A 17470-nucleotide genomic window follows, 5' to 3' on the forward strand; every position below is an offset into this window, starting at 1 on the left:
CCTGCAGCTAACAGTCCATCTTTTATTCTCCTCCCTGCCACTCTCTTTCAAAGCCTTGTCTGCACCCGCGCCCCCGCCCCCTTTCCTACCTGCTCCAGCGCTAACTCTGGAGATAGTGCTTCTCCCCCCGCTCCTCCCCCCTCTTGTCACCAAATCCTATCACTTCCCCCTCAGATCCTTCACGGCTGCTCTCCAGGCCCGAACCACTCAGCACCCTTCCTCCCGAAACACCTGCTACCCTGCTCCTCCCTCTGGCTGTTCTTCCCCGTGCGGTGCCGTGGGCACAGCCAGCTTCTTTCCAATTTTTCTTCCACAGGCTCCCCCTGAGCGGTCTCCTCTCTCCCAGAGCTCTGACCTCCATCTTGATGGAGACAACCCAGCTGGAGCTCTGACCGTCTCCTGGGTCATGTCCCCAAGCCTGCACGCCCTTGCGCCTGGATGTCCCCTTAAGCACATCCCACGCAACCTGTCCTCCCGCGCCCGCCCCTGAAAGCTGCTTCTCCTGCTTCCTGTCCATCTCGAAGTCTCCAGCACTCCCCAGGAGCCCCAGCTAGAAATCCAAGTCATCGCTCTCCCCGGCTGCTCTTTGTCACTGGCCAAGGAGCCTGGGAGTCCCATGTGACATCTCTCTTGTCCATTTTCTCTGCTCCCACAGCTTCCTCTTAGGTCTGGCTTTTAATCTTTGGCCAAGACAGGTCCTCCTGTTGTACCTCTCCCTCCTGCAATCCACTTGGCTCTGGTCCACCGAACAGTCTTTCCAAAGCATCTTTCAGATCCTTCTGCCTCCTGCTCAAAAATGCCTGGAGGCTTCCCATCACTAATAGCGCAGGTCCTGATATCTGTCTAGTGATTTACACCCTGAAAAGCACTTTTGAACAAATAAAACAGGTAATGTAATTATTCCTCTTTTTTTTTTTTAAGATTTTATTTATTTTTTTGACAGGCAGAGGACACAAGTAGGTGGAGAGGAAGGCAGAGAGAGAGAGAGGAGGAAGCAGGCTCCCTGCTGAGCAGAGAGCCCAATGCCAGGCTCAATCCCAGGACCCTGGGATCATGACCTGAGCAGAAGGCAGAGGGTCCAACCCACTGAGCCACCCAGGCGCCCCAGTAATTATTCCACTTTTATGGAAAGAAGGACCAAGCCTTAGAAGGACTCGGTGAGTGGTTGGGGTTCACCTAGTGCTCTGGGGGAGGGGGTGTTTGTGACTGAGGCTGAGGCCTTCTGGATTCAACTGGGTGCATGGCCCATGCAAGTCTTCTCAGCCTCCCCCAGGGGGCCACCAGCAGCATGGCCCTCCGCTATCACCCTGCTGCCCAGCCTGAGGTCAGCACCCTAGCCACAGCCCTGGTCTTGCTCAGAAACACCGCCCCCATGCCAAGCACTTCTCCCCAAACTCAGAGCATCCGGCTCCTCCTCCAAGGCCCCCAGGCCGGGCTGGCCCAGTGAGCTCTCTTCCTTCTCTGTGGCATCTGGAACATACCCCCTGGAGCTCTAGCTAATTCTGAGTAGGTTTGACTCTAGTCCTGTCCTCTGGGTGCCACACTTTGAGCTCTTGGACAGCACCTTGGAACAGTGCCATCTTCATCGTAGGTCCCTAATAAATACTAGTTGTGCAAGCCGATGAATGGACGAGGCGGCTGGAGAGTCTCTTCTCCAGGAGCTCCTTCCAGACCAATGGGTTCAGTGATTCCAATCACCCCCCGACCCTCACTCATCCTTCCAGGAGTAAAACACAGCACATCTGGGTCAGTCCCAGCTCTGCCAGGCTTCAGTTGACAATGGCTTTGCTACCTGCCATTAAATGGGATGCTCTATATGGGACGTAATGCACGTCTTTATAAACAGTTGCTGTGTACCCGGCGCACCTTTATTCTCATGGAAGTATGTACCCATTCGATGTTGGTTTTGCCGAGTGTGCTAGCAGTACCTCCCCCCCCCCCCCCCGGGTGAGCGGGGGAGGCTGTGAACACCAACCGGAGTTTGAAGAGCTGGTGCTCAAGGGGTTCCCTGAGTGATCCATGGGGCCGGGGGCCGGGGGCTGGGGCAGGGCTCATTTCTGGATGTCTCCCCCTGGCACCAGGCTCTGTCCCATCTCATGGGTGGGTTTGACCAAGTTTATTGCCCCTCTGGGTCTCGGTTTCCTTATTTATACCATGAATCTGTTGGGTTGAACTTCAGATTTTCAAGTTTTTTAAAGCCCCACAGCCCATTAAATCTTATATTCAAATAAAATCTCACACCAGGAAGCCACCTGTAAGATTAGTCGGAGCACAGATCCTCTAGCTGAAGTATGGGTGGCTTTGCGAGCCTCCAAGACCTGACCCTCCTTCCCAGCCTTGGGGGGAGGGGCTCTGCCAAGCCCTGAAGGGTCCTCAGCTCCTAGTGCTACTCGCCCACCCCACGCCGCCGGTGAGAGGGCTGCCAGTCACTCTTCTGGGCCTGGCATTTTGAGCTCTTTTTCATCCCTGCTGAAATTCAACAAGACGGGGGCAGAAGGAAGGGGGAGGGCATGGGGAGGAAAGAGCCAGGTTGGTAAGACATCCTGATCCTCGCAGGAGGCATGGATATTGCTCAAACCGGTGTTCCCCACCTGATTGGAGCTTTCTGGAAATCATGGGGGAGACTTCAGTTTTCTTATCTCTCTATCCCCAGGGCTCAGCTCACTTTCTGATACAAAAGAGGGGTGCAATAAATGTTTGTTGAATAGGGTAAAAGAATGAATGAATGAACAAAGGAACAATCAGGCTGACAAAGACATGAAAGTGACATCCTCCTTCAGGAACAGCTCTGCGCTGTCTGGAGAACTTGGACTAACTAGCCCCGACCCAATCCATGCATCCCTTGCCCTCAGGAGCACACGGGATACTCAGGCCGCACTGAAGCTCCTTCCCCAGCATCTCCCCAACAGGAGCCTCTGACCTGGGAGAGGGGGGAAGAGATGAGGAGGCAGAGAGACCGACATTCCATATCTGAAGAGGGAGGGAACTTGGGGGAAGTCACCACAGGGCCTTGGAAGTGGGCTCCCCAGGGGAAAGGCCAGGGGCTTCCCAGCCATCCAGAAATCCTCCCCCTCCAACCTGCCCGCCCTGGTGCCGCCCTCCTCCCCCTTCTCCTTGTGCACATACCGCCGGGAACAATGTTGAGAAACACCAGAGGGACCAAAATAACCTCCTGCCTGCTGGAAAGGGAAAGCGACACATCTTAAAACCTCATCCAGTCCCCCAGGCTTCTCTGGAGGCCTTGCTACCCCATCCTTGCTACCCTGCCCCCTCCCTGGGAATGGCTTCCCTCCTTGGATAGGCCCTCCCCTGTCTAGTTTGGAGAATTCTAGGAAGGGGGGCATGGATGTTTGCCCCTCAGGAGTGCTACACTTCAGCCCTCTGTCTTCTCTCTACACCCCTGCGTCAGCACAGAGACTGCACGGGGGAGGGGCCTGGAGAAGCCCAGGATAGGGTGGAAGGAAAGAAGAGGATCAAGAGGTAAAGGGGAGAGGGGAGGAATGTAGGCCCTGGGAGCATTTAGACTCATTGTGATATTATCTTACTCTCAGAGCCGCATGCTAGATAGAAGCTTTTCATTGGATCCCTTTAGGGGCCCCCAAATCGGGTCCCTGTGGGATTTAGCACAACTAGCCACACCGAGCAATTTCTAGAATTCTGCACTCCCCTACTCCTTCCACTGCCGACACCACCGCCTGGTGCTGCCTACTTGCCTTGTGGAGAAAATTTCTGTGCTAGCCACTCTCCATAAGTCAGCTCACAAAGCCCTCGCAATTGCGGTGAGGTGGTATTTATATGCCCATTTTATGGATGAGAAAACCAAGACTCAGCTGTTCAAGTCGGGGGAAAGCATGGAGGGTCATGCATGAGTAGACCCCATAGGGAGGGTCGTCCCGTCTGATGGTCCTGGACATACTTCGAAAGCCAGAAGAGTTTTTGGCTCAATGTAAATTCTGGATATCTTGTTCGACGTGTTGCGCCTACACTTTCCGACACGGTCGTTTTCCCATTGTAGACCTCCAACGACCCCCTTCCCCTGCCACAAAACTCTCTTCCTCTTAGTCCTGGAATCTGCTCCAGATGGAGTAGCAAGGACTCACAGTGTTTCTAGGTGGAAAGCCACAGCACCCATGGTCTCCACCTTGGCTACGTTTCCCACCTTGGAATGAACTAACCAGCTTTTGGAGCTGGAGAGGATGAAAGATGTCAGTTGTCTAAGCTGGCCAATGGCTAAACGGAAGCCAAGGGAGAAACATGATTTGCCTGGACCGCGCATCCAGGGAGTGGCCGAGTAAGGCCTAGAAGTCAGCTTTCAGCTCTTCTGACTCTTAATTAAGTGCTCTTTTCACGTCACCAAATGGCTTTGATGTCCAGGAGTGCTGTGTTTGCCATAGACACTCCCACACTCCCTCCTGCCCAGACCCCATAGGGGTCTGAGGAGATGGTGTGTTTTTTCCCAGAACAACTCTCTGGGCCATCGCTGACTGGGCCAGCTCAGTTCTCAAACAGGCCAGTCTAATCCCCCAGGAGGCCTGGCCCCGGAACAGGCAGAGGTTGAGGGAGGAAGGGAGGGAGGGAGAAGAAAGAGGAAAGAAGGGAAGAGGGTTTGGGTTCATTTTACCTAGAACTGAAGAAAAACAAACGATCTACAGGTATTACACAAATATAGCCACTACATATCAACCGCCCACAGTAAGAAGAATAGGGGGTGGGCTCAGGTGCCCTCCAGAGCAGAAGATGCTAGAAGGTTGGATAGGGTGATTCAATCCCCTCCCCGCTCCCCCGTTCCCCCTGCCCCCCAGGCTGGACCTGCCTGGGTCTTGGGGGGGGGCAGAGGTTTTCTATCAGCTACATGAGTGAAAATCAGGGGGCTGAGTGAAAATCAAAAGACAGCCTTGATCCCAAAAGAACTTGGGCCAAGACAAGGGTTCAAGGCAGGGGGACAGACACACAGGTTGGCATGTTCACGTGGCATGGGGAGTAAGCAGAATGTCGGGATGTCATTGGGAGTGTTGAGGAAGTCTGCAGAGGAATCGGAGGGAAAGGAAGGGAAAAGAAAGTGGGTACTACCCCCTTTCTCCAGCTGGGCTCTGGGTAAGACTGCAATTTGACTGCCCAAGGCACAGATTCCTTGCTCTCCCTGAAGGCAGAAATGGAAGTGATCTTTCCCCAAGCTCAGTTTCTTCCACCTCCCCCAGGAAGACTCAACCTGCCCTTACCTCCTTGAGGCTGCTCAGCTTCCAGCCCCAGCCCATCCCCACTGTGCTTCAGCCAGACCACTCCCCCCTCCACAGAAGCCTTATGCTCACCCTCCTCTGGGCAGAACATTTTTCTGGAGATCCGGAGACCCAACAAGGGGGTGGTGCCCATAGGGGCCGGGGTGTTGGCCGGATGGCACTGATTCTCTTTGCCTGACAGCCCGACTCTCTTTGCCCTCCCAAGCCCTTTTCCAATGTCCACGAACAAGGATTTCTTAGGTCAGAGTCTCGGCAAGACACAGTGTTCTGGGGTGAGGGTCTGCCCCCAGGTGGCCCTCGGTGGGTCCCAGTAGGCCTCCTAAACTGTAACTGCACCAGGAGGCAGCCAAGGGAGGGATCAGGATGGGGCACAGTGTGGAGAGCACTGTGACAGGAGTCAGGAGTCGCAAGCCTGGTTTCTGACTCTCACCCCCTTGGGATTTTGCTGTGCGATCTGGCAGAAGTCCCCTCCTTCCCCGAGTCTGCTTCTTTATCTATAACATGAAGGGATTGGACTGGATACCTTTTGGCTTAGGTATTGTGTCACAAAGAGGGAGGAGGAGGAGGAAAAACAAGGGGCACAAGAGGGAGTGACAGTGGCAGAGATCATCTTAGGAAGAGAGGTCACTCCTCTCAGTCCCAGTGCCCTCATTTGTAATAGGTGAACAAGCAGTTCTAAAAGATAGAGGAGAAAGGAATATAATGACTCAGGACAGAGCCTACAAAGTAATGTGCTGTGGAAGGACGTTAGTTTCTGAGAATAGGCAGGGGCTGGCTTCATGGGAGAGCAGGGTTTCAGCAGTGAGGGGTAGGAGCCTGCGTGTGGGGGGGTGGAGGGTAGGGGCTGCTTCTAGCTGACAGCTGGGAGGAGGTCCTGGTGGGGTGGGGGGAGCCCTGCAGGTGAGAGGCCAGGCCGCTGCCAGGTGCAGGGGTCCCCTGAGGCCAGACCGGGGCTCCGGGCATCTCGCATTGAGAAGCGAGCCAGTGAATACACGGAGGCTTCCCGTCTGTCCACTCCTGAGTCTGGATTCACACACCAGACCCTGCGAAAAGCTCACATTTTCCCAGCTTTTCTCACCCAGAATCACTTCCTTTGTTTAGAGGAGGGGGTGGGGGAGGAGACGGAGGGCGAGGAGGGAGGGGCCCGCGGGTGCTGCCGCCGCCCCCGCCCCCTCCCGGTGTGCAGAGCCGGGTTGTCACTCAGCTCCCGAGCCGGGGGCGACGGAGGCGCCGGCGCCCGAGTGGAGTCCCAGCCAGCGACCATCCCCCTGGACCTGACAGGCTGGCCCTGGATGGTGCAGGCATCCCCGGAGCGGGCGGCTGCCGAAGGCGTCGAGCGGGGAGGGCGCTCGGACACAGCCCTTCAGGTGGCTAGGAGCTCTGCCAGCCCTGGTGACCTTGGGTAAGTCTGTGCCTCGCCTCCGTGGCTCCGCAATGAGGATGCAGGAGAGGGCCGAGAGGGGCGACCAGAACGCCCTTTGGGGCAGGAGCGGGGGAGAGTCGCTGGCCTGGGAGGGTCCCTGGAGCGGGACCAGATGCTGCTGAGAGGTGGGAGCCAGCCGCGGCTGGGGTGGGTGGCGCCAGGCACGTGTGCGCACCGGCGGGCAAAGGGGCGTCTGCGCCGCGATCTGCGGCTGGGCTCGGTCGGTTCTCCAGCCCCGCGCCTGCCAGCCCCGTCCCAGGTGCGACATAGGGGTGCTACCTCTTTAAAAGCGCCCGGGGCTGAGCCTCCGCCACACCATGTGATTGCTTGAAAGGCCGGGCTGGGAGAGCTGCGGCGGGAGCCCGAGGACGATGAGCCGCCGTTCGCGGTGCCTGGAGCCCAGCCCTGCCCGGCGCGGCCCCGCAGCACTGCGCGCCGCCAGGTGCCCAGAACTTTGGGCACTGCCTCCGGGACCCCCTGGTGGCCAGCGGGCGGGATGGTGAGCTCCTTGCGGCCTCTTCTGCGGGCTGGGTGGGCAGAGCCAGGCACAGGGACCCCCGTGGGGGGTGTGTGCCAGCGGGGAGCTGCCTCACACCTGATAAAAAAGCTAATGGAGGAGTGAGCACTGCTATTTTAAGTTTTTGAATGGAACCTCTGGGGATGATAAAGAGAGGGGACAAAGATTAGGCAGAAAAAGGGCCAGGGAGGGTTCCCTCCAGCCTGGGCAGGCACTCTATGTATATGCCACTTGGGGTAACACTCCAGAGGACAGCGGAGTTTCTTAGCTGGTGGGGCTCCCCCTGCAGCTCCCAGGCAGGCCTCCCCACCCCAGGCTTCTGTGACCACAGGTGCCTGCCTCCTGACCTTTGGTGCCCGGCTGCTGATGTGCCTGGCCTGCGCCTGCCATGCCGCCCTCCATCTCGGCCTTCCAGGCCGCCTACATTGGCATCGAGGTGCTCATCGCCCTGGTCTCTGTGCCCGGGAACGTGCTGGTGATCTGGGCAGTGAAGGTGAACCAGGCTCTGCGGGATGCCACCTTCTGCTTCATCGTCTCGCTGGCGGTGGCTGATGTGGCCGTGGGCGCTCTGGTCATTCCACTCGCCATCCTCATCAACATTGGGCCACGGACCTACTTCCACACCTGCCTCATGGTCGCCTGCCCTGTCCTCATCCTCACCCAGAGCTCCATCCTGGCCCTGTTGGCAATCGCCGTGGACCGCTACCTCCGGGTCAAGATCCCCCTCCGGTGAGTCCAGAGCCGCTGAAGGGACCCGTGGTGCCCCACCCTGCGCCCCAGGCTGGGTGGCTTGAGAGAGGATAAAAGGTAGAGCAGAAGACCCCATGGAAGCCAGAGAGTCCCTGGGCCATTGTGCCCCAGCCCTCACTCTGCCTTCTTATCCCCTCTACAGTGCTGAGCCTCAGTGGAAGTGGGGGTGGGGAGGGGGCTGAGTAGTGGGAGGAATTTGAACCTGGGAGTGCCCAGGACCCCAGAGCCGAGGCTGCTGCTGCTTCTCCTGAGCTGCTTCTCCTGTGTGGCCAGGGAAGCCCAGGCTGCCTGTCCAGCCTGGGGTGGGGGATTGGAGGGGGCCACCAAGACAATCACAGTGAGCACTGGGTGGGAATAAACCAAGCTCCCATGTGGGGATGGGGAAGGGTCCAAGCAGATGGCTAGAGTGGGGTGAAGGTGTCAGGATGGTGGCCTCCCAGGGACAAGAGAGCTGCTTCTCCAGCTAGAGACCCCGACAGGCTTCCTGAACACACTCCTTAGCTCTCGTGTTTCTGGCTCTGCGGCAGCCAGCTCCACCCTCCTCGGCTGTCCCGTGGAAGCCTAGCGGTCTGATCACCTCTGACCAACTTCCACTCACGGGATCTCGGTTGCAGGCAGGAGTGGGGGGAGATGCTGGTGCCTGGTCTTGAAGCCCCCATTCTGTGGCTAAGCTCTGTGTGACTTTGCCGGTCACTGCTGAAGAGCTGACGCTGGGTCCAGGCAGTGCCAGGGTGGGTGGCCTGAGAGTGGCGGTCCTCAGGCAGGCGTCCCGTCCACGCTGGGGCCTGCCAGGCCGCAATCTCGTCACCAGGCAGTGCCTGGGCTACCAAGTGCCAGTGAATGCCTGGGCTCACGGCCAGTCTCTTGCCAGCCCCGCTGGGACACTCTCGGGAGGCCCGCTGGTCACCAACAGATTCCCTTTCTACCGGGTCTGGTCTGGTCACCAACAGATTCCCTTTCTACTAGGGAGCTCCGGCCAGCTCTGGCACCTGCCATCCCCAGAGTAGCTTCCATAGCTGGGACACGGGGCTTCTGGCCTCCTTGGCAACTTCCCCGGGCAGGCCTAGGCGCCCACATTTCTCCCGGGTGTGTTACATTTGCGCACGTTTACCTTTTCAAAGCTTTTCTTCGTGCAACATTTTTTCCCCTAGCCTCCTCACGAGCCTCTAAGGGAGGTGGAGTAGGAGCTGGTAAAGGAGAAACTTTGGAAAGACCCAGGGGGTCTCCCGAAGCCGGGTGGGAACACAGCCTAGATTCCACTGCCCACCTTCCTTCCTGACTCTCCCTGGCCCCGCGCCGATATGATACGCCAGTCCCCATGCCCTGTGTACCTCCCTCACAGCCTCCCTGTTCCCAGGGGAGGTGGGTGAAAACTGCTGCTCAGGGGACAGGGGGAGGGAGAGAAGGAGGCCTTGGAGTCGCCCATGGGCGTGGCTGTGGAGGTGCCTTCCTGCTGCCATTCGTCCCAGGCCGGTGGCTGGGCTGTGCAGAGGAAGCCAGTCTCAGCCCATTAGGGCCGCCTGGGCCTCCCAGCCGGGCCATTCTAGCAAAGTGTTGCCACATTAGGAAACTCACTCAGATATGCAGATGTAGGAGGGCTGCTCGAGAAATCCTGTTTGCTGAGCGGGTGCCAAGGTGAACCCAAGGCCTGATCCTGATGTGACAGAGGTCACAAGCCTGCAGAATGTGCCCGACTCGCCCTGTGGGAGTGGGGGTGGGGGTGGCTGAGGCGGCAGGACCGCAGGCTCCGTCTTCCAGGCGGCAGCTGTGGTTGCTCCTTGCTCCAGCCTCCAGGAGCTGGGAGTCTTGGGGAGTTGCCTTTTGAGGGCCAAGGCAGGGGGGTGCCTAGAGACAAAGAATACGGGCCTGGGCTCAAATCCTTGCTGTGAGTTCCTAGCTGTGTGCCCTTGGGGAAGCCACTTTTTCACCTTGTGAAGCTTCAATTTCCTCATCTACAAAAGGGAACATTAGTAAAAGTACCTTCTTCGGGCACCTGGGTGGCACAGTTGGTGAAGCATCTGCCTTCGGCTCAGGTCATGATCAGAGGGTCCTGGGATCGAGCCCCCGCTGTCCTGCTTGTGCTCGCTCATTAGTAAATAAATAAACTCCTTAAAACTATAAAATGATAAACATCATTTAAAAAATAGTAGTACCTTCTTCCTAAAATGATGGGAAGAAGATAATAAACTCCTACATATGAAACACTTAGCATGATATGATGCACTTAGTATTACCTACAAGCCATAAGCGGTATGTTTATGTGTGTAGCTTTATTAACATTATTAACATCTGGCTCAAAGTGGGTGTGAACAAGCCAGCCCGGGCGCCGCACCCCACGCACACTTGCGCACTCCTGCAGCCACGCACATGCCCTCCCGCCAACATGCGCATGTGCGCACACACACACCACGCACACGCACACGCACGCCGCATTTCCAGGGAGGTTTCAAAATACTGCTACGTTATACTTATACATGTCTCTTCCTCCTTGGTGGCTTGCCAGTGTGTTCAAGGCAGTGACCTGAGCAGCCGGTGCATGTTGTCCATTTCTGCAAATTCTCCAGAACGCCTAGCTCAGTGTCTGGCACAAGGCAGACACTCAGTAAATGTCGATTGAGTTGGATGAGTTTTCAGAGCTAACCGGCTTGAGCCTCCATCAGGCCTTCCAGATGTCTGACCTCTAACCTCCTTGCTGGGAACCTCCCCTGCATTCTCCTTCAGGGATCTGACCATAGCTGCCCTGACAGTTCAGGCCGTTCCTTTGGAGCCACGCCCCAGCAGTGCCTGGGAGGTCCTGCTGCTGGACAGGAGTCCCCTCAGGGAGAGAAAGGCAGCTGGGGTCTAGCTCCTAAGGCCAGGATCCTGGAGCCTGGGTTGATGGGCTGGGTCACTCCAGACCATGCCCCATCCCTTCCCTGTCCCCCTACAGGAGAAAGAGGATGAGTTAGAGTCAGCAGTCTGCTGGGCCTGGGAGAATATCTCTCAGCCGAAGGTCCCCCTGCACTGGGCTTGCTGCCCTGATGAGCCAGACGGAGGCAGATGCTGCGGACACTGGGGAGTACTAGTGCCTGAGCGCTGGGGAGGCTTCTGTGGGGTGGCTGGGTGACAGAAGCGAGCCTGGGCCCCTCACCAAGCAAAGTGTGGTTTGGTCAGCCAACCACAAATTTTATTTCATTCCATTTGGCACAATGCCAAGAGAGAAAAAAGCTTCACATCACATAGTATGATCGAGTTACAAAAAAAAAAAAAAGAAAGAAAGAAAGAAAGAAGAGCGAGCTCAAACTGTTGATTCATCAATAACGTGTGGTCATTTTCATGTGTTTTGTATCTTATTTGCATAGCACCTCTGCATGCCTGGTAATCTAAACCCTGTTCCCCCAGAGCTCCTACTTCTAGGGAATCTCCAGTGTTTATCCACCACCCCTCACCCTGAATTTCTTTGGCGGCCCTGTGACTCCAGGGGGCTGGTTATGGGGTGGGGTGCCAACAGGGGGCTCTCCGACCAAAGCCCTGTCTGTGGGAAGGAGCCCTGAGCCAGGGCTGTCTTTGGCCAGAGAGGCTTGGGTGGCGTGAAAGGGTGGTAGGCTTCTGGGAGTCAGAAAACCTTGAGTTTGAGCCTTGCTCTGTTACTACCTAGCTGTGCATCCTTGGCTGAAATATTCAACCTCTCTGAGCCCCACCCTCACCTCATCCGTTAGGTGATGGGACTAGATCTGAGGCCTCTGAGCATCCTTTCAACTCTAACTCTATGGTTCTTCCTTATCGCCACTCGGGCTGGTTTGGTGCTGAGATCATGCAAGGGGTGTGTTGGGTTGTATTTTCTAGTTCCCAGGGGTTCTGAGTCAGGCACAGTGTTACGTGTTTTTGTTTGTTTGTTTGTTTGTTTTTTACATGGTTCATCGTATTTAGTGTTCTGGCCTCTCACTCGCAGACAGCATTGCTATCCCCATTCTGTAGACATTTCTGTAGATACACTGAAGTCTGAGGGCCAGGGGAGTTCAGTGATTTGCCCAAACATCTTGTCAGGAGCAGAGACAGGATTTGAATCTGGGCTTGTCTAACAGACGTCTCTGAGCGGTGAGCCTGCAGGTATCTTGAATCAGACCCACAAAGCTATGGGATTTATGGAGGACTTTCCTCAAGGCTGCCAGTGGGGTGATTTTTCTCCTCTGATCTTTGCCAGTGGACTCTGCACTCGGCTCGGCCGTGCTGGGTGCCTCCCTCTCAGATTTCCTCACCTTCCCTCCAGTAGGCAGTGGAGCCCCAGGCCGGCCTACCTCTGTCCATAGCTGGAGGCCTGCCCAACTGGGCCGCTGACCCCGGAGAGCCCAGCAGAAAGTGCTGGAGGCCAGCATGCTGGGGCAGGGGAGAAATCTGGTAGATTAGGACCCGTTTGCTGTTAGGAATCAAGTCAGCCTTTCCCACAGTGGTGAGCCTGGGTCTTTTTTGATAACCAGAGTGTCTCCTGTGCTAGTACTGCAGGAGTTAGCGCTGCTTGGAAGCAGGGGAATGGCCACGATGCCTTCTAGAGAAGCCTTTGGCCAAGGGTCATGGGGGTGGAATCTTGGAGGCCGTGCCCTGACACTTGATATTTATTTCTCAGCATGAATGGAATCCATGCTCATGGAGAAAATGTTGAGAAATGTAGGGAAGAAGAAAGATGGTAAAGTCACCAGTAATTCTACCACCTACAGATAACTAGTGTTAACATTTTGGTGTTCCAGAAAATCTTTCCACATGTATCTCCATATATATCTGTATCTCTAAATATATATATATAGAGAGAGAGAGAGATAGATAGATAAAAATATAATTTTACATGGTGGAGAGCATGTGTGGCTCTCTATCCCACTTTATTTACTTGCTGTCTTGTATTTCCCTATGTCAATAAGAGCAGTTTTGTAAGAATTTTATGAGGATAAAATATTGTATTGTCCTTTCATTCATCTTGTAGGTTTCAGCTAACACAGTCCCTCCTCCGGGAGGATGTCTCTGCCCCCCTCTCCCCCTGGACCGGGCCAGTCTCCTCTGTTAGGTACTCAGGCTGCCTCTACTTCTCCCCGGTCGCTCATGGTCTAGGTGGTTTTCCCGAGCTTGCTAAACAGCAAGAGGGCCAGGACCCCATCTGTGTGTGTATCCCTTGTGCCTGGCCCAGAGTAGGCATGCCAGACACATGTTTTGAATAAATGAAGTTTATGTTTTATTTATTCATTCTTACATTTTTGGCTGTTTGGATTGTTACTGATTTTGTATTATTGCAATTAACTCTACAAGGGTGCTCACAATTCCCATCATTTGTGCGGTCAGGGCCAAGTCCAGAGCCCTGGGTGTGCATCAGGAATTTTAAATGGGGTTAAATATTTCCCGTCTTTACTCCACCTCTCCCCACTCCTCCGGCCCACCTCCACGGACACTGCGGATCCCCAGAGTGTGTCTGGTACTCCTCTGCCCATTTGCTCTTCCGGGCTAGGCAGGGCAGGACTGGCGAGCCCGGCTGCCTTCTCATTGCCTCGTCTCTATTCCCGGAGGCCTGGACATCCTGTTTCTTTGCCTCTTGGTGAGGAGAGCAGTCCTCTGGGGAGAGGCTCGGAACGTGGCACTTCCTAGTTGGCCCTATTTGGCAGGGTGGGTACAGAGCAGAGAGGAAGGAGGATGGAGACATCCTTGGGCTACATGAATTACCTCTTCAGCCTCAGCCTCCTTGCTCCGGACCAGAGGAGGCTGCCAGCTGCTGTAGAACAAAGAAGGGGCTGGTGGGTCGTGGTGGGATGGGGGAGGAAGAGGAGGCGGTGGGGGAGGGGAGGCCTTGGCACTCAAGTGGCCTTGGAGATACTGGCTTGGGGGTAGGCAGGGAGGTGGAGGCAGCTGGCAAAGGCCTTCTGTGAGCCCAGAGAAGAGGAGAAGAGGCACCTTCTCCTGCATTGCTCCTCACCCTGGGGTTTTACCCCTAGTAGAGGCAGAAGGTCAGAGAGATGGTGACTTCCACAGACCTATTTCATAAACTGACATTGAGCCCCTGCTGTGTCCCAGGCACTTTGCAGGCTTTGCACCTGCAGACACAAAGATGAGCGGGCTGGTCCGGGCTCTGCTCCATCTGGAGGCTCTTAGCCACTGTCGACATTGTGGATTCCTGCAGGGCAAGGTGGCCGAGGACAAACTCCCAACCTGCCTGTGGTGGGACTGGGGGTGTCGGGAGAGACTCCCTTGAGAAGATGCCATCTGAGCAGAACCTACGCTGGGCAGCCATCAGAACATTCACACAGAGGAAATACTTAGAGCAAAGGTCCTAGGGAAGGAATGTACCTGGAGGGTTTGGGGACTGGCAAGGAGGTCTGCGCAGCTGGGGTGGAGTGAGACAGCTGGAGAATGGTCCAAGACGGGACTGGAGAGATAATGATCTCCTGGCTTGGAGGCTGCTGGAAGGACACTGGCTTTTATTCCGAGGGAGATGGGAGCCATTGCAGGGTTTAAAGCAAAGAAGCCACATGATTTGACTTAGGTTTTAAAGGCTTCTTCTACTGCTGTGTTGAGAAGGCACTGTACGGGAAAGCAGGGGTCTCATTACTGCAGTAATGGCTCGAGGGAAGAGGGAAGTGGCCTGAATCAGAATGGCGCCCAGCAGGTGGTGAAAAGTGGTTCATTCTGGCTGTGCATTTTCAAATTTTACTTTTTATTGAGGTAAAATGTTTATATAGTGAAATGCTTAAGTCTTAAGCGTATAGCTTGATACACTCTTGCATGTAGGTGTATCTATGTAGCCAGCACCCCATCAGTATTTGCAACCTTTTCAGCACTCCAGAAGGTTCCCTTGGTTCCCTCCCATATCCTCGGAAAGGTCACCGCTATTCTGACCTTCATTCCCATGGACTCATTTTGCCTGATCTTGAACTTCTACAAAGGGAATCCAGTAGTATGTTCTCATTTGTGTCTGGCTTCTGAAGCTTAAAATTACATCTGAGATTCATCACTGTTATTGAACAAAACAGTAGGGCTTTTTCTGTTGTTTGTTGGATGGCTTGTGGTTTTTCTTTTCATTGCTAGAATTCCATTGTATGAATGTACGATGATTTGTTCACATTCTGGATGTATTTTGAAGAGCCAAGGAATTTGCTTATGGACTAGATGTTTGATGGGGGAGAAAGAAGAGTCAAGCATGACCAGACTTTCAGTCCTAAGTCACTGGCAGGATGACATTATCTGAGGTGGGAAGGGCTGCTGGGCGGTACAGGTTTTGTGAGCAATGGGGTTCAGATTCAGACACATTGAGTTTGGGGTGTCTGTCGAATAGCTCTGGAATGTTGAGCGGGAGGTTGGATGCATGTGCAAGGATGGAGTTCAGATGAGAGATGCAGGCTGGGGATATAAAGGTGAGAACCATTGCAGGTCGATGGTGTATGCGTCTCCAAGGAACCCTGATGAGATCTTCAGAAGCAAAGTACAGATCGGGAAGAAACGAGGCCCGAGCACTGAGAGGCAGACGTAAGAGGAAAACCTAGAGCCCCGAGTGAGTGCTTGGAAAGTATGTCAAGGAGGAGCGAGGAATTGGCTGCTGCGGATGGCTGCCCATGGGTCCAGGGAGATGAGGCCCGAGAATTACCAGTGGATTTGGCAAGAGCAATGTCATGGAGTGGTGGGAGCAGAAAGCCTGGCTCGAGAAGGCTCCAGAGAGAAGAGGAAGGAATGGAAGACAGTTAATGTAGGTTACTCTTTTGAAGAATTTTGTTATGAAGGGAATAAAGAAACAGAGCAGAAGCCACTGGGAGAAGTGGAAACTGGGTACTTTGTTTTGTGCTGTTTTCTAAGATTGGAGGGACGTTAGTACATTTGTGTGTTGATGACTAACCATCCAGTGGAGACCGCAAAACTAACATTGGAGCCAAGGAGAGAATTTTGGGGTTGATGGCTTTGGTTTGGCCGGCAGGGTCGGGACCCACGCAGAGGGGCCGCCTTAGAGAGGCTCGGAGGTCATCTGTCAGGCAGGAAGTCAGTATGTGGGTGCAGATGCCGGGAGGTGAAGCTCTCTTCTGCGTGTTTCAGCTTTCTCCAGGAAGTGGGAAGCAAGGTCGCCGGCTGGGAGGGAGGATGCGGGAGGAGGTGGGAGGAGGCGGGAGGGAGAGTAGCAAGTGTGGAATAATATTCTGGAAGTGGGGGAGGAGGGACGAGACTCGGGAAGTGGACTATAATCGGGGGCGGCATGAAGGGCCCACCTGAAGTTCAAGGTGATGAATCTGAGGGGAGAGTCCAGCGGCATGGCTGTGTGCTTATCACAGCCGTGTTCAGCCGGGCTGACACAGGCTTGGGAGAAGGTGGAGAGTTCATTCCTGCATCGCACAGAAGGGCCAGATTCTGGCCCAGGCATTAGGTGTCTCATCATGGTCATGGTCAAGGAGTGGGCCCCAGTCCCCGGGGCTTAGGAACTGGTGGAGGGAGCGAGCCAGCACACCGATAAGCGATAAGCGAGTGGTGGCTACAATCATAACTTGAGGAGAATTCAAGGAACGTGACCATCATCGTGCTCTTCTCTGTGGCTGACTCTGGTGTCTCCAAACCCTGAGTCAGTGTCCAAGGAAACCCACAGGTGCCTGAGGACTTAGGTAGAGCCGTGTAGGCCCTGTGGTTCATGGTCAAGAGTGTGGATTTTATTCTAAGTGTGCAATGAAGCCACTGAGTGCTTTCAGCAGGGAATGACATAATCTCAATTACATTTTTAAAGGTCACAATTCGTCAACAAAATATTAGCAAATCAAATCCAGTGATAGATAAAAAGGATAATACATCACAACCAAACAGGGTTTATTGCATCCTTGCAAGGGTGGTATAACATTGAAAAAACTCAATCAGTGTATTCAGCACATTAACATGAAAAGGTCACTCTGCCTGCTGTGTGGGGGATGGGTTGGAGGGGGCAAGAGAAGACTGGAAGAGCTCATGGTTATAGGCGGGGTTAGGGGCAGGCAGGGAGCCCAGGAGGCAGTGGAGATGGAAGGAACTGGAAAGAGTTAGGGTGTGGGAGAGTTAGAACCAAATGGTAATGGACAGGGTGTGCAAGCCGGGAGAAGGAGTCAATTGTGGCTGCCACGTTTATGATTGAAGCCATTGGGTAGATGGTGATGCCGATTCTGGAGAGAGGGTGTGGAAGGAAGAAACTGGAAGGAGATTCAGAGCCTAGTAGGGACTCAGGTCCTCCGGTCATCTTCTTCCTGTGCTCGGAGTCCAGGACCTGGGCCCTTTCCCCCCACCCCCAACAGCCTTGAGGAAGGGGCCGCTCAAGTATCCAGCCGGCTTCCTGGGGGGCTCCAGCTGCTGCATCTGCTATCTTCCCACCTTGCTTCTTAGGAGGCTGTTGGCTTTCTTAGGCTGGAATGACCGTAACAAGGACGTGGGGCTTTGGGCTCCCTAAATCTTCCAGAAGGAGACAGCAGAATTGGGGATTCTTCTTTCCTGCCAGGCTCCATTCAGAACGAGATGCAATGGCTTTGGGGATAGCTGAGGCCCCCAAGTCTCTGCCTATCCGTGGTGTCCCTCGGTGGCACTGTCCCCGGA

General features: G+C 54.8%; 1 protein-coding gene across 2 annotated transcripts in view; it reads left to right on the plus strand.

The window, feature by feature from the left end:
• Positions 1-6581: 6581 nt before the first annotated feature.
• ADORA1 (adenosine A1 receptor) overlaps positions 6582-17470 on the plus strand; it is a 31139-nt gene continuing 20250 nt past the window's right edge. The window contains exons 1-2 of one of the 2 annotated variants that reach the window (XM_082702070.1): positions 6582-6639; positions 7509-7906. In XM_082702070.1, coding sequence (XP_082558196.1) covers positions 7566-7906 — 341 coding nt within the window. In that variant the 5' untranslated portion in view covers positions 6582-6639; positions 7509-7565. Of the gene's footprint in view, positions 6640-6852; positions 7160-7508; positions 7907-17470 lie in introns of those variants that run through there. The other variant, XM_082702069.1, reaches the window with a different exon arrangement.

Source organism: Mustela nivalis (assembly GCF_964662115.1).
Source record: "Mustela nivalis genome assembly, chromosome: 16".
In the NCBI taxonomy this organism is placed as follows: Eukaryota; Metazoa; Chordata; class Mammalia; order Carnivora; family Mustelidae; genus Mustela; species Mustela nivalis.